The 23,340-nt window shown below is 35.5% G+C and overlaps 1 protein-coding gene across 1 annotated transcript in view; it reads right to left on the bottom strand.

The window, feature by feature from the left end:
- The window catches only part of LOC149795632 (transforming growth factor beta regulator 1-like), a 41,664-nt gene that overhangs the window by 1,826 nt on the left and 16,498 nt on the right, over window positions 1-23,340 (bottom strand). Inside the window, exons 7-10 of the mRNA XM_089965461.1 lie at window positions 18,437-18,576; window positions 14,673-14,819; window positions 9,775-9,869; window positions 5,146-5,384 (exon numbers count right to left, since the gene is read on the bottom strand). Of these exons, the coding sequence (XP_089821587.1) occupies window positions 5,146-5,384; window positions 9,775-9,869; window positions 14,673-14,819; window positions 18,437-18,576 (621 nt within the window). The remainder of the gene's footprint in view (window positions 1-5,145; window positions 5,385-9,774; window positions 9,870-14,672; window positions 14,820-18,436; window positions 18,577-23,340) is intronic.

The raw sequence follows: 23,340 nt of genomic DNA, 5'->3' as shown, positions 1-23,340 counted from the left end.
GAAGTTATCAATATCTTTTGGCTTGTCTTACCAACAAATGTGCTAAAAAGATGCCAAGTCCCATTTATCATTAGGTACTACTGGAGTGAAAATATACACTATTTTAACATATTAGGAGAAAATGCACTACCTTGCAAATCCAGTCCTCCCAGGCTAACGAAAATGTTTCCAACATCAGAAGATATAAGAAGGCATTTGCCAGGAAGGAAATCAGACAAGAATGGTTTACTTACCAGAGTGGACTTGAGAGATTGTGTGCCCATATTATGACAGGGTACGTATTACTGAAGAAACATATTTTACTCCAAAAATTGTCTTCTTCTTCAAATACATTAACAAATCATAATGAGTTTGGAGAATAGGAAAGAGGTGGAGGGAGTTACATCTTCTATCCCTGCACTGACTGTCTCCAGTCTCCTAACATGTGAAACACCTGCAAGTACTGTGAGAGATATTGCTTGTTATGACAGATCAATCAGTTAATGTAGTCTGAGATCAAATTTTGTTCCCACAAACCAGTCAAACTAGAGTAACCCACATTATGAAGCTGCTGAATGACCTGAGAAGGTACCTGCCTGTTGTACTGCCAATTTAAGTCCCACCAGGTCAAACTGAGCTCTTTGGGATAAAACATCTCTGCAGTAAAAGCAAGAGAATATCATCTTTGACTTCCATCCCAGTCTAATGTTGGTCATGTTAACACTGCAGTATGAAATTATTTATCTCCAGACAGGACATCTCAAGACAAGTGACTAGTGGTCAACATGGCATCCCAAGATAAGTGACTAGTGGTCAATAGGGCATCCCAAGATAAGTGACAAGTGATTAATAGGGCATCCCAAGATAAGTGACAAGTGATCAATAGGGCATCCCAAGACACATGATTAGTGATCAATAGGGCATCCCAAGACACGTGATTAGTGATCAATAGGGCATCCCAAGACACATGATTAGTGATCAATAGGGCATCCCAAGACAACGTGATTAGTGATCAATAGGACACCCCATGATAAGTGATTAGGTTTATAAAGCTGTCATTTATGATTAATCAAAGAATTGCCTAGAAGCAAGAAACAATGCATGACCATGCAACTAACTTGATAAGTGGTATATCAACAAAGCTGAATGCTATGCTGATGGGGACTGTCCTAACCTCATGTACTTCCTGAAATTCATTTGGACTATGTCTCTCTCAGTGGGCTAAATAGAGTAAATAATCCAAGACTGAGTCGGATTTGTTCAATGTGCTTCAGGTACAGCTACAATGTCCAGATGGTGTCCTAAGGAAACCCTGGGAAATAAAAGTCCAAAAAAGAATTTCACTGATTCTGCCTGCTGACAAGTAAGCAGGTCTTCTGGGAAAGGTGAATCAGCAAAGTGGAAGCCAGTGGTTCAAACGATGCCTTGCTCAACCAAGTCTGAACACATGGCAGGATCCATTTTAGTCCTTCAGTTGAGAAAACTCAAAATTATCCAGAAGGTCAGACATGTCTGTAGTGTGGTCTATGTCCTCTCCTCCATTGTGCTAAAACATGACTGAAATCATAGAATGGTAACCCTTTATTGTGACTGAAGCTATCTTCTCAAAAAACCATAAGAGTCAGTTAATTATTTGTGGTACTGAGGTTTTAAAAAACAGATGTTTCTTTCCTCACACCAACGGTAGAAAATTCTCCATTGCCCCTCAAAGACTTTCAAATTGATTTTCCCTATCAAGTCTGTCAACCACTTACATGCAGAAATATTTCTTTCTTAGGGCCTGTTTGATACAAGCCAGATATATATGTTCAGTATGTAATTTAGAGATCAATCAATTAATCGGCAATGAAATTCCCTTGCTATCGGCAATATCTTGGGAAACAGAGAAGGAGGAAAGGCGTTTTTCTAGGATGTTCCAGTTCTATGAATGCTCAGGTGTTTGGATCTGGGTCTTGGTGTTCTATTTCATCACTGAAGCTGACTGAAGACTGAATAATGAATGATTGTGTGAACTGGTTGATTCCATCTAGACTTCAAGTCTACAATGACAAACAGCCTGCATGGAATGTGACAGACTTGAAAGTGGATTTGTTGATGATGACATAACCTATGAAAAAAATCCCAAACCAGAAGTCAGAGATCTTGGAACTTGATTCTGCAAGCCTTCTGAGGTAATTGGTGATAGTCAAATCATCAGATAGAATCAGGATGCCCTTCCCAGATAATGTCTTCTGCCATGATCAAAAGGCATTTGCCATGGCTTTCATTTCCAGGAGTTTTATGAACATGAAGCACTATTGAAGGGACCATACCCCACTCACTTCTTGGAAGGGGATCGGAACATAGGTGTCCCAGCCAGTCATACTGTGTTTGTGCAGATATAATTTCATTTCAAGAATGCATTATCTCTGTCAACGGCTGGATCTTTCTGCCACAGAAATTCAGTATGTATATTTTGTATAAGTTATTTGGGAGTCATCCTGTAAAATTAAAGGCCTCTTTTTAAGTTGCCTTTCAAAGTAGTGAAAAAAATTAATGATTTGACCAACTGGTAACTACTTCATAGAAGGCTGATCTATCTTGATATAGAGGTCGATGAATGCCATTGGAATTGTGTAATAGGCCATTGGAATCGAGTAATAGGCCATTGGAATCGAGTAATAGGCCATTGGAATTGTGTAATTTTCCAATGGAATCGTGTAATAGGTCACTGATGGAGTTGGAGGACTTAGATAATGTTAGACTAATGGATGTATGGAAGGCTCAGTCATCTCTAAACATTACTGGATTCAATACAGAAGGTGGTGCTTGCAAGCATGCAATTACAAAGTCAGAGGTGTGGGGGGGACAAGGAAACCTGTAGGAACAACTAAGCTAATGATGGATGATAAACAAAGTGGGGTGTCCATCCATTCTGTAACACTGTGATCTCCAGGTATTCACTGTGAGTGCTGTCACAAGTCTAAGGCAGGTTCAGAGTGGCCAGAAACAGAGAATCATCTAGCCAGTACTGGCTTGCTAAGAAGTTAGACCAAGTCATGGACCTGTCCAGCACTGATCTGCAATACTTTCATAGATCCTGTAATGAATATTGTTGATTATTTTTGCACTGAATTTGGTTGCACTGGGTATCTGCAGCAGAATCACATCTCACAGTGGCATGACTGAGTGAGTCCAGGACAGTGTATGCCAAGAAAACAGATTACCATACATGTCTAGTAGATGTAGGTAGAGGCCGTGTCAGAATTGGAGAGGTTGAGTATTGGAGCTGACTGGTGTCTGGTGAAGAGGTTCAGTACCAGCCATCAACACACTGATCAACATAGCCAGTTCCAGGGTCTGTATGTAATGATGGGTTGCCATGGAATGGTCTGAGCTGCCATACCATGTCAGTACTGGTCCTTGTAGTCTATTCACTGCTGGTATGGTCTGATGTGGTTCTATGGTTGGAGAGTAGAGCCAAGGCTGTTTGGGAGGTCCCAGATGGTGAAGATTCCTGGACCCTATTAGGAATAGATAATCTTCTGCCATGAGTGACAAGAGATCTGAGAAAGTTGGCAACTTAGGCAGTATTGATGGAAGTACTGATTGTGTCTGAATACTTATAGAAGTACTGATTGTGTCTGCATACTTATGGAAGTACTGATTGTGTCTGCATACTTATGGAAGTACTGATTGTGTCTGCATACTTATGGAAGTACTGATTGTGTCTGCATACTTATGGAAGTACTGATTGTGTCTGCATACTTATGGAAGTACTGATTGTGTCTGCATACTTATGGAAGTACTGATTGTGTCTGCATACTTATGGAAGTACTGATTGTGTCTGCATACTTATGGAAGTACTGATTGTGTCTGCATACTTATGGAAGTACTGATTGTGCCTGCATACTCATGGAAGTACTGATTGTGTCTGCATACTTATGGAAGTACTGATTGTGTCTGCACACTTATGGAAGCATTTTTTGGCTCACTCACAAGCACTGGTTATCTACTTGGCTACAATTGTCAGACACATCTCTCCCAACCAGAGTTAACAAATACCACATGTATGGTCCAAACAACACCTGCAATCTAACATAGTTGGGGTGATTATCTTCAGCCAGCTTGAATTTCTTACAGACCCCATCAATGACCCTGCCCATTGCAGTTGATGTCTGTAATAAAAAGGCAATGAGTGCATGAAAACAGCCAGGCATGGTGCAAGGCTTACAGTGAAGTGCATGCTATCCATTAGGATATATCATACAGATCTAATCATTCACTGTACTAATCTTTGAGACAAAACACAATAAACAGAACACAAATTGTAGGAGCAAAGTGATTGGTCAAAGTCTTTAGGTCATGATCACAATATTCACCAAATTGTGTGGCAGTCCATCAAAAAGTGCATGACTAATTGTGTTGACGACATCCCTCTCTGGACAGAAACAGAGATGAACACACAATATGATTACTATTTCTATCCTCTTTCTATAGCGGCAAGCTATAACAATTCAAAAGATGTGCTTAATGTCTTTTTAGCATGGGAGATCTGGATTTGTGGAGTAGCTGAAAGGGTTTTTTTTCTTCAGTTTCAGGAGACATTTATATCTTTTCTGACATCAAAATCCAATAAATGCCCTGAATAGGCAAAATTCATTGTATTGTGCATCCACTCTTCAAAGGTTGTCCACCAGTAATGAATATGAAGCAGAAATATGTAAGACTTCATCCAATGGGTTCATAAATCTTGTTCTTATTGAACAGGTGTTTACTGTAAGTACCATGTACATTCCTTTGCAAATACATAAAATCCTCACCAACACCCCCTTAGTGATTTCAACACAAGACTGGGAAGATAAGTCATACAATTCTTTTCATAGTGAATCCTATGAAAGCTACATCTATGGTCCATAGTTTACATTGCCTCTTAAGAAAAATCTCCTATACATAAAAAAAGTCATTATTTTTTCTTCTTCGAAACTTTCATTTACCTTTAAACGTAGAAATATTTAAATGAATGTTTACCATGCTAAAACATTTCTTCAGTGGAACAAATATGTTTCAATATCTATTATGCAAGATAAATGCAAAACAATTTTTAAAAATTGTAATTAAAAAAAATAATCGTAAGATTTGTTTTTAAATTGAACTTACTGACGTTGAGAAGTACCCTATACGTACCTAGTGGTGTCATCAGGCTCTGGAGTTTGGCCTTGAGAGATGGAAAGCTGACGGCAGGGTCATCTGACAGTGACACCACACTATCCATGCTTAACATCTTGCTAACCTCAAATTTGACCCATTTGTATCCGCTACATTTCCGTGCTCCTGGGCAACTTTGAATCAGATTCTTCACAACAGGATGAGCCAAGCCAAAAAACTCTGCCCCCTTTCCAACTATATCCAGCACATCCATACCCCTGATAAAAGATTATATCATTGTAAAACATCTTTAACAAAACTTGAATTTATTCATGTTTCTTGATGCAATAAAATTTGTTAGTCTAGCCATTATCCAGGAATGTTTGTGTTGTCTGACGCTTGAAATTAGTTTACAATTGAACAGAGGTGCAGTGTATTAACAGCATACCAGTTTACTGCTGTATTGTTTTGTGGTGGTACATACCATGGTACTTTTCACTGTACTGCTACTTTGGTAGTTTCCATCAGTAAGAAATGTATGGAAATTCCAAAGGACTTTAATGATCTTAACAGCATGATCAAAAATTCTTCTTTTTTACAAAACAGTTGTATTCACAAATTAATGTTGAATTTTACAATGATCCTTCGATCACATGTTTGACATGTTTTCAAGTATGTCAGCATGGTGCCCGAATGGACTCCAAATCAAAATTTCAGATTTTAAAAAAAAGCAAAACAGAACAAAAAAAGAAAACTACATGTCATATTTTAGTTATTTACTTATTAAAGTATTCATATGTAAGACTGAATCATCCTACAATTTTCAAGAACACACTTGTTTTCTGTCTGAACTATACATAAATTTTCAAGTCACTATATAGTTTCTCATTGTTGAGCAAGTGTGTTTTATTTTTACTGGCCCTCTATGATAAATATCATGTCGACATGTTGTCATCCCATTCTAAAGTCCAATTTTCATGAAATTTGGACAGCATACTTAAACAGACTATAAATACTTCCTTATAAGTCTATCCCCATTAACATAGACCGTCATGTACTGTGCAACAGCAGGCTAGGTTCTATGTTGTAAATTCTAATGATAACTCAACAAACTGAATAGACCAAAGCTGCCAACCCTCTAGACTCACAATTAGTGAAATGAGGGATAAAAATTAGTGAATTTTGAACACAATTAGTGAAAATTATACAATGACACTAGCTCCATCCACTTTGTTGGTCAGTACTGCATTATATGAAAATCCCAAAATAAAACTTAAATATATTATTTATGCTCATTACAAGTACAAATGTATTTGAAGCTAAATTTACTGATATATACACAAACTTCACGCTATTTGTCATGATATGATGCTGTGGCAGTCTTGAACTTCATCAATCAGGCTATGGTAAATGTGTTTTCAAAACAGTTCAGGCTTCTTGCCTGCTGGTTAATCTTGGGACTAAAATTGTTGCAAATTTTCAGCACCTAAGGAAGCCCTAAAGTTCGTTTTATTTTTCCTTACAGTAGGTAATACTCTTTCACTGTCACTGTTGCTGATCTCCAGCTGAGAGAAAGGCAAGTTATATTCAACAAGAAAACCACGAACAATGCTTCAGCATTGGTAGCTTGCAGGACTTGAGTAGGTGGCTTTAAGTACTCCAGAGCTGAAATATGATGGGTGCTGTACATTTGTCCAATATCTATGTGCTTTTTGCAAACAGTGTGCTTTTTTACATTGTTCTGCTGCATGCCCACAGGGGCTTGCATTGTTCCTTAATTTCTCTGTCATACATGTGCTATATAATATTATTATATAGTACATGTATGACAGGTAAACTGTAAACAACGACACATGCCTCTGTGCACATTCCCAATTCAAAACTTCGCAGCATACTACTGTACGAACAACATAATGTACATTGATGTTTGATGGCTGAATGCACATCCAATTTTGGGTGTACTCCAATCTATTTTTCACTTTTTGTGGAATATATTTTTTTTCCATGGAGGTGAAAACATTTTAACTGTTGTGTAGCTTAACTGCAAAATGGTATTAGGCTTAATCCATAAGATGAAACGTCGAATGATTAACGATTAGTGGTGCAGTGCATGCGTGGGAAAATATGAACTCAAGTAAATTACGATATATGCAATGGTTGCTCAGATTTCAAGGATAGAGATTTAAATGGAATTTGAATTAAGTTATCTAAATTAATGGTCCAATTTTCAAACTACTGTGAAGAAATGGGCGAAAGTGTTATAAATGCACTGGTTGGCTTTGAAACATTTCTCTTTTCGCTGCCATTTACATTTAGGTTAAGATGACTGTAGTCTCTTGTCATTATGTCTAGTACACAATGTAGTATGCAGTGACAAGGAATGGTTATTTAATGAATTTATTGAGGGTCCATCGTAGCATAAATGGGTCGACTGACGAGTATAGTATACTGTCATTTTCAAAACAAAGGCAGTTGTACCAGTGGGGCAACATGACTGAAAAATTATAATAGTTCTCTTTTCCAAAATGAGTAAATGAAGAAATACATTCAAAAAGAAATGTCAAAGCATGATGAAATCACCAATGTAGATAAATAATGACAACACGTATAACATCCTGATAACAGCACAAAAATCCAGAGTAGCTACCTCAAGCCTGTTAAATGATGGTTGCCATTTTGAATTCCAAAATTCAATCACACAATTGTCAGGGTGGAATAAGTACATACTTGATGCTAATTCTCCAGAGTGGTATAAGTATATGCTTGATACTAATTTGTCAGAGGAATGTTTAGCACTGATTTGTAGAGGTATGTTTAACACTGATTTGTCAGAGGTATGTATAACACTGATTTGTAGAGGTACGTATAACACTGATTTGTAGATGTTTAACACTGATTTGTAGAGGTATGTTTAGCACTGATTTGTCAGAGGTATGTATAACACTGATTTGTAGAGGTACGTATAACACTGATTTGTAGATGTTTAACACTGATTTGTAGAGGTATGTTTAGCACTGATTTGTCAGAGGTATGTATAACACTGATTTGTCACAGGTATGTATAACACTGACTTGTAGAGGTATGTATAACACTGATTTGTAGAGGTATGTATAACACTGATTTGTAGAGGTATGTATAACACTGATTTGTAGAGGTATGTATAACACTGATTTGTAGAGGTATGTATAACACTAATTTGTAGAGGTATGTATAACACTAATTTGTAGATGTTTAACACTGATTTGTAGAGGTATGTTTAGCACTGATTTGTCAGAGGTATGTATAACACTGATTTGTCACAGGTATGTATAACACTGATTTGTAGAGGTATGTATAACACTGGTTATACTAATTTGTAGAGGTATGTATAACACTGATTTGTCAGAGGTATGTATAACACTGATTTGTAGAGGTATGTATAACACTAATTTGTAGAGGTATGTATAACACTGATCTGAAGAGGTATGTATAACACTGATTCGTCAGAAAGGTACAAGTAATAATTCCTCAAATAGTGAAATGCCCCTACTTTGAATCAACAGAAGAATATATATTTTTTTAATTTTGCATTTTTAACCGTTTTCTTTGTTTGGACTTTACATAGTATGAAATTATATGGGTTTTTTCATGCAATAAGTAATGAATTCACAGTATGAAATTTTATTGTTTTTTTTCATGCAATAAGTAAAGAATTTCACAGTATGCAATTTTATTGGGTTTTTTTTCATGCAGTAAGTAATGAATTTCACAGTATGAAATTTTATTGATTATTTTCATGCAATAAGTAATGAATTTCACAGTATGCAATTTTATTGGGTTTTTTTCATGCAATAAGTAATGAATTTCACAGTATGAAATTTTATTGGTTATTTTCATGCAATAAGTAATGAATTTCACAGTATGCAATTTTATTGGGTTTTTTTCATGCAATAAGTAATGAATTTCACAGTATGAAATTTTATTGGTTATTTTCATGCAATAAGTAATGAATTTCACAGTATGCAATTTTATTGGGTTTTTTTCATGCAATAAGTAATGAATTTCACAGTATGAAATTTTATTGGGTTTTTTCATGCAATAAGTAAAGAATTTCACAGTATGCAATTTTATTGGGTTTTTTTTCATGCAATAAGTAATGAATTTCACAGTATGAAATTTTATTGGTTTTTTTCATGCATTAAGTAATGAATTTCACAGTATGAAATTATATGGGTTTTTTCATGCAATAAGTAATGAATTTCACAGTATGAAATTTTATTGGGTTTTTTTTCATGCAATAAGTAATGAATTTCACAGTATGAAATTTTATTGGTTATTTTCATGCAATAAGTAATGAATTTCACAGTATGCAATTTTATTGGTTTTTTTTCATGCAATAAGTAATGAATTTCACAGTATGCAATTTTATTGGGGTTTTTTCATGCAATAAGTAAAGAATTTCACAGTATGCAATTTTATTGGGTTTTTTTCATGCAATAAGTAATGAATTTCACAGTATGAAATTTTATTGGTTTTTTTCATGCAATAAGTAATGAATTTCACACACATTAATGACTGTGATGATATGCACACAACTACATTTATTTCTTCAGAAAGGAAGATCTAACAAAGGTGCAAATACTGATCCATGAGGTTAATAGTTTTTGTGGAATGACTTTGTAAACAAACCTGGATTTGTTGATTGCTCTCAGCAGCATGCTATGACTCTCTGCCAAACTCCTACCCTGAAATACTTCTGAATTGTCTTCAGGGACAATTTCAAACTGAAACAGAAAAGAAACATATAATGATGTCATCCTCCTGTGTCACTTCAAACTAGAATGCAATAAAAATTCTCAATGTTCTTTTGCAAAATCTTATATTAAAGTACAGGTGTGACCCCACTATATTGCGATAATTGAGGTCCAAAAATTGGATCGTTTTAATAGTGTGGTCGCGTTAATGCAGGGTTTTACAGTATTTTACTTTTTTCAGAGAACAACGCATTGGCACATATATGTGTATTTCATGTATTCATGGCATGCAGTTCATCCACAATGCATGTAATTCCACTGGAAAATTGCACACAGATTTCAAATATTCATTAATTTTGTCACAGATCATTGTATCTGAAATTAACATCTATTATACAGCATGAACTGAGTAACACCATTTAATTACAATCTGATATACTGTCGTGGCATGCAGTTAATCCATAATACATGTAATTCCATTGCAAAAATTTCATTCATATTTAAACTGTTCAATAATTTTGTCACAGATCATTATGTGTCTGAATTCACTGGGAAAAATTAACAGCAAAATTAGGTTAAGAAAGATTAAGCACATGTATGGTTCATTACGGTTCCACTGTCTATGAATGGTGTCTGTACAAATTTCATACTGCTAAAGTTTTCTCACATGCGTTTCCGTGTACATTTATCCAGTGTAAATTCCCAATAATTAACACTTGTACACCTATTTGTTTTAACAACTACAGCAAGAATAATTAACAATCAACACATGCTTTTAGCATACATAAAACTTTTACTTCAGATTTTGTGAATATCAAAAGAAACGTGAAAACTACTTTACTAATCATTGCGCAAAGTCAATCTGGTTACTCATGGATCAGTAATAAGTAACATTTCCAATGTTTATTTTGGCATAACAATTCAAGAACCTGGTGAAATTGTTAAATTTCAGAAGCTATGCCACAATCGTATTATATTTGAATTCATACATGTACTTATCCCCAAAATGATAATAAATGTTTTACACACTTTTTCTTATACTTTAAAAAAATATATTTTTCCAGGTACGAGAAAATTACATGTACATGTATTTAAAATTTCCATGATCATATTATATTCAAATTATATTCTTCCTGAAAATGATAATAATTTTTTTAATACTCTGCATGGATGAAAATAATGTTTGCCTCTACAGCTCCAGCGTAAGCAGAGTAACCCAAATCATTATGAAGCTCTCAAATGCTGCACTACTAGTGGCTGCCCTAACCTGAATGCAGGGCCATCATGAGAGAAACTGAACCATCATGGTGGAACTGCACAAAGTTGGGGTCAACAGGTAAGGCAGGTATCTCACTGAATCTGTCAGCTGTAGCTAATGTTACAAGTTGGCAGATCTTGCAGGAGAGTTGAATCTGCTAGCTCTAGACAGTAGTTAAAAGGGTGCTTTATTCAACCACATCAGAAGCCATGTTAGTTCCATTTCTGACAAAGGACAAGGCCTTAAAACAGAAAAGTCAAATTTGATACAAGTTCCTTCCATGATGGCAAAATGAGTCCAAATGGTAGCACTTGATTTTGCTAAGAGCCAACTGTTTCTCTTCAAAAAATGAACCATAAGTTATTTAGGCTTTTAAGGCAAATATGTGTCTCTGCTAGCATTCTGGGATAAATTTCTGAAAACTGTTTTTTTTTGAGGGATTGTTTGCTAGGAGTCTGGAGTGCAGGTTCAAGGTTTGAAACAGAAAACCTACATTCACTGTTGATTTAGCAGTCAAAGAGATGGCATGATTTTCCTGCGAATATCCACTGCTATGCTCAGAAAGTCACTGATCCATGATTTTTCCCAACTCGAGTGAGCAATCAGGATCAGTCTGCTCTCTGAACCCCATGCATTCTACAAAAGTGTTTGAATCAGTTGTGGGAGAATAGGATAACATTGAGACTTTTCCAATTCAAAGAAAAGAGCATAGATTTTAGCACTTTTACTGTAAAAAAAAAAGCCAAAAGATGTGGTGAATATTTCTTTTAGCTTGGGAGAGATGGATTTATGAGGCAGTGGCTGTAATCAGGTAACATATGTGAAGAAGAAATAGGACCATTAGAAAACATAAATCAAGTACGACAAGCAGACTGATGTATATCCCTCTGATAAAACTCTCCACATCCCCTCATACACTTTCAGTGTGGTGGGCTTTCTCACCCATGCTATTCTGCATACACTTGCTCTAAAATAATTGTATCCAAGTCTGGTTCGGATGAAATGCCTGCACTTAAGGTTCTTGCAGTAGTTGAGGAAAAACTGTGATTGAGGAAAAGCTGTGATTTTCCTTAGAATTTCTGCTGCTGGGTTGAACAAGTCGCTGGGTTGAACAAGTCAGGTATCTATGTATTTTCCCACTTAAGAGAGCAATTAGGCTAGGACAGCACACTAATTCCCTCATGCTGTGTAACAGCACACTAATTCCCTCATGTTGTGTAACAGCACACTAATTCCCTCATGCTGTGTAACAGCACACTAATTCCCTCATGCTGTGTCACAGCACACTAATTAACTCATGCTGTGTAACAGCACACTAATTCCCTCATGCTGTGTAACAGCACACTAATTCCCTCATGCTGTGCAAGATCTTTGGCATGAGAGCCATTGGAGAATAAATATATGCATCCAGACCATTCCCATGTAAAGAGCATCAACTGTCCAGGCCTTGGGACTGGAGAGACAAAGCTTGGGAGCTTTGCATTCCACCTTGTCACCAACAGAGCCAAAATTAGTTGGCCCCGTGGGTACAGACTGACTGAATAACAAGGGATGAGGTGACCATTTTATTTGGATTCAGCAGCATCTGTTAAGACATATCTGCCAATACATTTAGCCTGTCCAGAATATGATGAACTTGAACATGGATTGGTTGTTGATGACACCACCTGAGAAAATCCCAAACTAGGAGGCAAAGATCTGATGATTTGCCCCTCCCCCCCTTTGCCTTCTGAGATAGTCTACCACAGTGGAGTTGCTGGATATAACTGGTACACCCATTCCATATAGAATCAACAGCCACCAATGATATGCCTTCACTATGGCCTTCATCTGTAGGTGACTGACATCTTCCATAAATAATGGTATGAGGTGTACACCCTGACCAGCCATGACAGCATCCATACAAGTCATGGAAAATAAGATTGATTGTTCCACTGGAACAGCATAATCATCTGCAATTGTCTCATGAACAGCAATGAGATCCACATTTAAGAGACCCAATAAGCAAAGGAATTCTTTGACTGATGCGATTCTTTGAAAGGACTGGACACTGTCAAGATGATTATCAAGACACATTCCTGAGGGAGACAGACCCTGCTCAGATGCATGTCTGACTCGATACCAAAGTGGGTAGGGGCCCCAAGTGGCCGAGTGGTCTAACGCGTTCTCCATTACAGATCACTGCCATCTCACCTCTGTCTGCATGGGTTCGAGTCTCAGATTCAGCCAATGTGGGTATGTGAGAAAGCTTGCCAGTAGCTTCTTGTGGGTCGGTGGTTCTTTCCGGGGTTTTCTCGGGTTCTTCCTCCACCATTAATACTGGCCGCCATATATAGCCTATCGTGTGCTGAAAAATGGTGTTAAAACCCTACAACAACAACAACAACCAAAGTGGGTAAAATGTCCTAGTTAACAAGAAAACCAAGGTGGAGTGGGAGTCAAACAATGGAATTCATGTCTGGATTTAGAATATAACTTACCTGGTGTTTTTGCAGTATGTTGTCCAGATAGATGCATGGATGTCACAGGCATGGAGATTGCTGTAAAGTGAGACATTACCCTGTCCATAATTCTTATGATGACCCAGAGATTGATACTGAGACCAAAAGGAAGTGCCCTGAAATGGCATACTGTATTCCTGAACCAAACATTAGGAATTTCCTGGAGGACTTGTGTTTAGGAACATGGAGGTGTGCACCTTTATAGATCTAAACTGATTGTAAAGTCTCTCTCCTTAGTAGCATTTAGAACCAGTTTTGTTGTCTCTATTCTGAACCACAGTGCCTGTATGAAGAAGTTGTTGTTGTTGTTGGGTTTAATGCCATTTTTCAGCACACAAAAGGCTATACATGGAGGCCAGTATAACTGCTGGAGAAAGAACCCAGAGTAAATCCCAGGAAGAACATCCAACCCATGGGAAGCTACTGGCAAAGTTTCTCACGTGCCCACAATGGCCAAGCCTGAGACTCGAACCCATGCAGAAAGAGGTGAAGTAGCAGTGATCCATAACTGTGAATGCTTTAGATCACATGGCCACCAGGGGGCCATAAGAAAAGGTTTAGAGAGCTCAAGTATATGACTGGCCACTGACACCAAGAAGAGGTTTAGAGAGCTCAGGTATATGACTGGCCACTGACACCAAGAAGAGGTTTAGAGAGCTCAAGTATATGACTGGCCACTGACACCAAGAAGAGGTTTAGAGAACTCAAGTATATGACTGGCCATTGACACCAAGAACAGTCTTGAATAAAAACCCAGAGATTTTGTTAACAATATCTACTGCCATTTGTATGAGGAGATTGTTTCCCACCGCAGAATGTTTGGTCTGAATGGCTTTTCGGGGCTGACAGCTACAGCAGAAGCGATTTTTAAGAAGCTGAAAATAGGAAATTATGACTGATGCATGACGTACAATAGGCAAAAGATAATGTATGCCAAATGCAGAACCATACTATAAGCTCACTTAGCCTTACAGCCAGGTATGCTAAAAGCTTTGTAAATCAAATAATCTAGCACATTACAGAAGACCAAGAGATGAATCATGGTTAATAACGAAAACAATGTCATCAACTCACCACTGGTCCATTTCCTCCATCAGACACCTTGCAGGTGTACAAACAGGGCTTTAGAGGGTCATGTGTGCTGGCATAGAGCCGTGTGCTGCAGAAGCCTATTGGGTAGATACAGGTGGATGTGTGGAATCCTGGCCGGTCAGGCATTATCTGAAATCATAAGATTTCATTTTAACTCAAGAAAACTCTTGCAACAAAATTAAATTGTATTACAAAGTATGGTGGAACCAACTTCCGCTTTTCATAATCAACTTTTAAATGGATAAGAATCTAAGCAAACAAAATAATGTAACCTCCATTATGTTTTATCTTATGTTTTTTTTCTTCAACATTACCTTTTGTATTTGTGTGAATTGATATATGTGAATATGTGTGATTGTAATCCTGCATCATTACTGTGTGAAAGTTACTGTATGCTCTTATATTGTTATGTACCACATTCTGCTGAAAAGATGCATATGGCGTATTTAAGTAGGTGGGTGCATGTGTTTACGATTCAAACAGCCATATGGTTTAGCTGTTGATGTGGTTCACTCAAGACAAAATTTGAAACATCACACAGGGAACTAAACACAGGATGTATAGATGCCAAATTCCTGCCAAAACGTATATGTGTTAAGTAGAACTCTAAAAGATCAAGTGGCATGGCCAAATCTGCACAATGTTGTTTATTTGTCTACCATCCTGTAAAACTTTTCAGTTAAGGACAGTAAATTTCATTCCTTGACTGAATTCCTACATTGTAATCAAAAGAAGGCTATTGATTCTTAAAAGTAAAAGGTGATGGGGAGGATTTTTGTAGGCAGGTGCATCTATGAAGCAGAGTATGGTGTATATATATTGTATATAATAGAGTATGGTGTATACATTGTATATAATAGAGTATGGTGTATATATCGTATGTAATAGAGTATGGTGTATACATTGTATATAATAGAGTATGGTGTATATATTGTATATATGAGTATGGTGTATATATTGTATATAATAGAGTATGGTGTATATATTGTATATAAAAGAGTATGGTGTATATATTGTATATAATAGAGTATGGTGTATATATTGTATATAAAAGAGCATGGTGTATATATTGTATATAATAGAGTATGGTGTATATATTGTATATAATAGAGTATGGTGTATGTATTGTATATAATATAGTATGGTGTATATATTGTATATAAAAGAGTATGGTGTATATATCGTATGTAATAGAGTATGGTGTATATATTGTATATAAAAGAGTATGGTGTATACATTGTATATAATAGAGTATGGTGTATGTATTGTATATAATAGAGTATGGTGTATATATTGTATATAAAAGAGTATGTTGTATATATTGTATATAATAGAGTATGGTGTATACATTGTATATAATAGAGTATGGTGTATATATTGTGTGTAATAGAGTATGGTGTATATATCGTATGTAATAGAGTATGGTGTATATATTGTACAGAGTATGGTGTATATATTGTATATAATAGAGTATGGTGTATATATTGTATATAATAGAGTATGGTGTATATATTGTATATAATAGAATGCATCAAGGTAGATCAGTGATTGCTACTAATTCACTTTTCTCTGTAACTAATATATTCAGTCTATTATTATTATTATTCTTTGTTATGTATTTTTAATTTAACTGTTTGTTTGTTAGTTCAATTTTTTTTTATATTTCATTAGATGATATTGTAATATAACATTGTATGCTGGACTTTACCTTGTCCAAACTGAGTTAATTTCTGCTTGAACTGATTGACTTTTTTTTTAGTTTATTTTTTATTTGATTTTATGTCAACAACTATTACATAGCCAAATTATTCTCTATGTTTATGGGCTTAATATCAGGATCTTTATTAACAGAAGAAGTAAATATGCTGATTTGGGTCAGGGTAACAACAGGATCATTCTAGAAGGTTATCTTCCATTAGGTATTAATTTTTTTTATAGAAAATGCTAATTGTGACCTGAGGTCAAGTGAGAACTATATAATCTTGTAATCGTGAGGACTTAGTCATTCGTGCTTTAACATCTAACACTTTCAAGTTGTATTATGTTGTGACCAGTTTGGACTGAATTTTACTTTCTTCAAATTACTGAATTCAAGGGATTATTTTCTCTGGAAATACAAAAGTGCACTGATAAAATTCTTGGATAACGACATTCACTGGAATTTATAGTATATTCAAACCTGGAATTATATTACTGTGATTCAACAAAAGACTTGACACATCAGCACTCCATAAGCTACAACAGACATGTCATCACCTTCAGTTTTGGATCTCTTAAAGACTTGTTCTGAGTTTTATTCAGGACTTTATATTATTAGGACTTGTGTCTGTAATTATTGGATTATTTTGGGATTTAATTCACAATACCATAAGTTCTTTGTTCTCATTTTCACTCTGTATTCCTGGGAAATAAATTATTTGTTAAATTTTACAAAGCTTGTTGTCTTTCACTCTTTTCTGTTACTTATTTTAAAAGCAAAGACTTGTAACATCTTATTATTATTATCATTATTATTATTGTTATTATTATTATTTTTTATTATTTTTAACTGACTGAATGATTTCTTGATTCAACACTTTTAGATGATATGCAAAAAAAATCTTAATATTTCTCCTTATTTTCAATGAAACTCTGCTTATACAAAATAAATTTATGAGTCCCACTGCAACAATCTCATTCTCTCTCTCTCTCTCTGATATAGGTGAAGCTGGAGTAAAATAATCATAAGGGTTAAGATATACATTCATGCTTCATTATTTGTTACTTGCTTTCTTAATTTTGATTCTGCATACCTGCTGCTATCCACTAATTTTGTTAATTTACTTTCATTAACTGTTATACACTCAATCAACTTAAACATACATGAAATGTCAGTCTTCATGTATTTGAAATGGTCCATATATGAAATGGCAGTCTTCATATATTTGAAATGGTCCATACATGAAATAACAGTCTTCATGTATTTGAAATGGTCCATATATGAAATGGCAGTCTTCATGCATTTGAAATGGTCCATATATGAAATGGCAGTCTTCATGTATTTGAAATGGTCCATATATGAAATGACAGTCTTCATGTATTTGAAATGGTCCATACATGAAATGTCAGTCTTCATATATTTGAAATGGTCTGTAGATGAAATGTCAGTCTTCATGTATTTGAAATGATCCATACATGAAATGTCAGTCTTCATGTATTTGAAATGGTCCATACATGAAATGTCAGTCTTCATGTATTTGAAATGGTCCATATATGAAATGTCAGTCTTCATGTATTTGAAATGGTCCATATATGAAACGTCAGTCTTCATATATTTGAAATGGTCCATATATATTTGAAATGGTCCATATATGAAATGTCAGTCTTCGTGTATTTGAAATGGTCCATATATGAAATGTCAGTCTTCATATATTTGAAATGGTCCATATATGAAATGTCAGTCTTCATATATTTGAAATGGTCCATATATGAAATGGCAGTCTTCATGTATTTGAAATGGTCCATATATGAATTTCAGTCTTCATGTATTTGAAATGGTCCAGATACAGCCAGTATCCATTAATCAAGATGTCAAAGGTTATCAGAATTACATATTGCATGAAAAACAAAACTTATTGTGGCTAATGAGACATGCATTGATTACACAAAAACAAGTAGACTTAACAGATATATATATATATATATATATATATATATATATATATATATATATATATATATATATGTATATGACAAATATGTCAAACCTCTCCAACACTGTGGATGGACAAATCTCCAATGGTAAGAGGAAATATTGGTCTGCCCACTGGGTCCAGGGGTATTGGTGGTACAACATACTTACTGCTTCCCTGGGGACGACTTCTCTTAGTCTTTGGGTTGAGTGTTGCTGTTATCATAAAAGAGAAAGAATTATTTAAAAGTTTAAGTCCCTACTTCAATGGCATACTGTAGTATGATTAACTTATACCATATTTCATGGATTTTGTTATTGCTCCAAATCACAAATTTAAAGACCAACAAAATGTTAGCCACATATAAAGAAGCCCCCACCCCATTTTCTTACCATGTTTCATTCGAAGATCATTAAAGTCAACATTCTTTCTGGTAAAAAATATTAGCTTTTACATGTTTTATTTTAACTCTTGGAAAAAAATTATAAGGTATTATATATTGTTTCAAAGTATGCATATCTATATGGAATCCAGTAGCTGTAACTTCCACTCACTGCCTTAAATCGATATGTCTTAAGATAGAGAAAAAAACAGAATAAGCATAAAGCATTCAAACAATAGTATTACTTAAAATGAAAGAAAGAATAATAAATTATACTAACATAAGAAAACTAGATTCAATACTTATTCAAATCAATTTCTTCATTCAAGGGAAACCTTTGAAGAAAAATTTCAATCCTCATGAAAGCACATCTCATTTTACCCATGCATGCTAAATCTTAATGAACAACTTGACTATAAAGTATAAGAACTATTGCGTAAAGCTCATTTACCAATGACACACTATGTATATACACTATTACAGTGAGTGTATGTTTGATTTCAATTTTTAACATTGCTTTAATAATTTTTCAGTCATATTGCTATGATGTCTGCAGTCTGGCAGTTTTAGTGATGTCTAGAGATAAGCTTGACACCACAATTTCAATTGACTCATCGTCACTATACAGTCGGAATACAGAATTTGAGCGGCAACCATTAGCAGCATTTGAACCTGTCTCTGGATTTCGTACGTACAATCCTGATGAAGAGTGAACCAAAGTCATGTGAACTTGATCCAATTCCAACATCACTGCTGCTTGATTGCTTAGATCCAGTGTTGCCTTCACTAACTGATGTTATTAATACCTCTCTCTCATCAGGGGAATTCCTATCATTTTTCAAAACTGCCATTGTAAAGCCTCTGCTGAAGAAACCAACACTAGACCATAACGATTTAAAGAACTACCACCCAGTTTCTAATCTCCAATTCATATAAAAAATCTTAGAAAAGGTTGTTCTATCCTAGTTTGTATCTCATCTGAATTCAAACAGTCTTTTTAGCAATGTACAATCTGCATATCGCCTTGCCACAGGACTGAAACTACTCTTCTAAAAGTAGTTAATGACATTCTTTATGCTTTGGATAGCAGAAACATTACAGTCCTTACCCTCCTTGATTTGTCTGCAGCATTTGACACAATAGACCATGATATATTACTTCACCGTCTCCAGCATGTATTTGGCATTCATGATACAGCCTTACTGTGGTTCAAGTCCTACTTGGTCAACAGGACACAAATTGTGTCTGCAAATGGAATACATTCCAGCCCAGTTAATCTATGTTGTGGTGTTCCACAGGGGTCTGTTCTTGGACCTGTTCTCTTCATTCTATACACTCAGCCGCTCTCAAGTGTCATAGATCATCATCCAGTGTCTCACCAGTTGTATGCTGATGACACCCAAATATACAAATCTAGCCACTCAACTGAAGTTGATGATACCATTCAAGGTGTAGAGAGGTGCATTTCTGATGTGAAATCATGGATGACATGTAACAAGCTGCAGATGAATGATGATAAAACTGAGGCCATTCTGATCACAACACAAAGACTTTCTCATTCACATCCTTTACCTCAAACAATAAATATCAGCAACACCAATATTAAATTCAGACAACAATACAAAACCTAGGTGTTACTCTGGACAGTACTCTCACATTGCACCAACATGTCATGAACATATGCAAGGCTGCATATCTTGAGCTGAGACGCATCAGCTCCATTCGCAAATATCTTTCAGTTGATGCCATTAAAACACTTGTGTGTTCATTAGTACTTTCAAGACTAGACTATTGTAACTCAATTCTGTCAGGTTCATCTCAATATCTACTCCAGAAACTTCAAAAAGTTCAAAACACAGCTGCTCGGATCATACTTAGAGTACCATAATCAGAGCACACCTCCCTGCTGCTCTGTACCCTACACTGGCTATCCATTCAATCCAGAATCAAACATAAAATTTGTTCTCTGTACTACGTTTCACTGATGGACTCCAGTCCAAAATACCTATCCGACCTCACCCATGTGTACACACCAGCAAGATACTTACACTCCTCTTCTGACAATTGTATACTCATTATTCCCACTATGAAAACAAAGTCATATGGACAGCGTTCTTTTGCATACCAGGGCCCAGCAATGTGGAATGAATTGCCCACTGAACTTAGACACAAAGACACAGTGATCCCATTCAAGAGTGCTCTTAAAACTCACTTATTTCGACTGCAAGAACAGACTTAAAGACCTAATACTGTTTCCTACCTTAAATATTTTCAGCATGTTTTTCATGTTTTCTAATTTCATGGTGTTTGTTTTTGTAATCATATCATTATATATGTTTTTATGTTGTAGGTGTTGTCTAGTGTTGTAAAGCACTTAGAGCTTCTAAAGATTAGGCGCTATACAAAGTCCTCGTTATTATTATTATTATTATTATAACACTGGGGCATTATGTAGCATTATGTCCCACCCAGACATGTTATCCTGACTGCAGGCCGATCAGTCCAAACACTAACTTCTTACTGCTGAGTGCCAAGCAAGGCAGCTGTTAGTACCATTTTCATAACTCTCTGGTATGACTTGGCCAGGGTTCAAACCCCAACCTCTTGCATCAGAGTCGAACACTCTAACCTCTTAGGCCACTGGATCATTTACAGCAAAGTAGTGAAGCTCACACTTCATTGAATTTTGGACAAAACCATTGACTCAGCCTTGTGTCCACCAATTCTGCTGGTACGCACAAAGGTTTGTCAGGTAAATAAGCTCAAAATTGTTGAATTAAACAAGGACAAATTTCTCAATGCCAAGGACAATTATGTCCAATCTTTCACACACTTTTGATGGCCTCAATTCAGCACGAATCTGCTTGAAAAATGAGTTTTAAAGTCCAGTACCTCAATAGTCTTCATGAACTGTTTAGCATGCCGATTGTGGAAATATTACTCTTATTCTTCTTTGTAGCCTTTATTTACTGTAAAGTCTAGTGGTTGAAGTTGGTTTGTACATGAATTTGAGCAGGTTTAAACAAAGCAGTGATTATATTGTTTTTCAACTTAATTTAGCATCTTCACACTTTGAAGGGATCTGAATACATTAAATGTGGACACTGCTCATTAAATGTGGACACTGCTCATTAAATGTGGACACTGCTCATTAAATTGTGGACACTGCTCATTAAATGTGGACACTGCTCATTAAATGTGGACACTGCTCATTAAATGCATTAAGCAAGGTGCAGCTGCTCACTAGTTTGGTTCACATGGAATGAAGACATTTTTCCAAACCGACAGGGGTCTGTGTTGAATTTTACCATCATAAGCCACTGTGCTGATGTCATTAGAAGGTGCTGATCATGCATATTTATGGACAGTGTTTTAAGGAATAACTGTTGTGACATTATTTCCTTGAATAAAGTAACAGAAAAGTGAAAACCAATAAGTTTTGTAAAATTCAACAAATAATATATTTCCCTTTAATGCAAAGTGAAAATTTAAATAGAATTGTGAATTAAATCTCAAACAGTCCTAAACATTCTATGACATTCCTATATGCTTAGAGTTCCAAATGAATTCCAGTATTGTATGTATTCATGTACCAATAGACTCTAATGCATTAATGTGCCAACAGCCTTTCAATCGTATAATGCAACATGTCCATGAATGAATTCCCAATAATTCCAAACTAATGATTTAGTCCAAGAAGTATTAATAAGCACTTTGTAATTCTAGTGAATAATTTATATACATATAAAAAACCCTCCAAAATTAAAAACTGAACACGACAATAAGACTGATTCCACTTTGGATGTTAAGGTAATTTTGAAGTAAACAACACTGATATAAAAAGCAACTATCAGAATCAGGATGTGGATCAACTTCCATTCTGTTCAAGCTGTCAACAAGGTCAAAAATTTCAAAGAAAAACTAATGTTCCAAACTCAGATACAAGAATACATGTTTACCTCCATTAACAATGAACTGAATATTTAATTAACAATCACAGAGAAATATTACTATGTATTTATGCTGTTTAACTTGATTACTGACCAAGATCAATCACACAATATAGATATATAAAACATATAATCATGGAGAAAAGCCAACAACAAATAAATAAACACAACATAAATAATTAGCCTAATATTTTTGCTGTGTTGGTTCCCGTTAATGTTGAATGTAAGGGAGTGATCTGAGCAGATGTTTGTTTTGTACTAATAAAGTACATCTGAACAAATGTGCATATGATAATAATACTTTTAATGAATAATTATAAGACTGAATAGATCTTTGTTTATCTTCAGAAGATAGCATAGAAGCACAATAATTTGTTATGACAATGTCTTTATATAAGAATTGCATGTAATATATGTGACAGTATCACCAAATACCAAAAACTACATGGCTGCCATTGTTGTTGTTGTTGATATAGGGTTTAACGCCATTTTTCAGCACACGATAGGCTATACATGGCGGCCAGTATTAATGGTGGAGGAAGAACCAGGGGAAAACCCCGGAAAGAACCACCGACCCACAAGAAGCTACTGGCAAGCTTTCTCACATACCCACATTGGCCGAATCTGAGACTCAAACCCATGCAGAC

This window comes from Sinohyriopsis cumingii, chromosome 7 (assembly GCF_028554795.1).
Source record: "Sinohyriopsis cumingii isolate HCF-2022 chromosome 7, ASM2855479v2, whole genome shotgun sequence".
NCBI lineage: Eukaryota > Metazoa > Mollusca > Bivalvia > Unionida > Unionidae > Sinohyriopsis > Sinohyriopsis cumingii.
The sequence above is the reverse complement of the archived record's forward strand: the minus strand, read 5'-3'. Positions and strand labels throughout refer to the sequence as shown.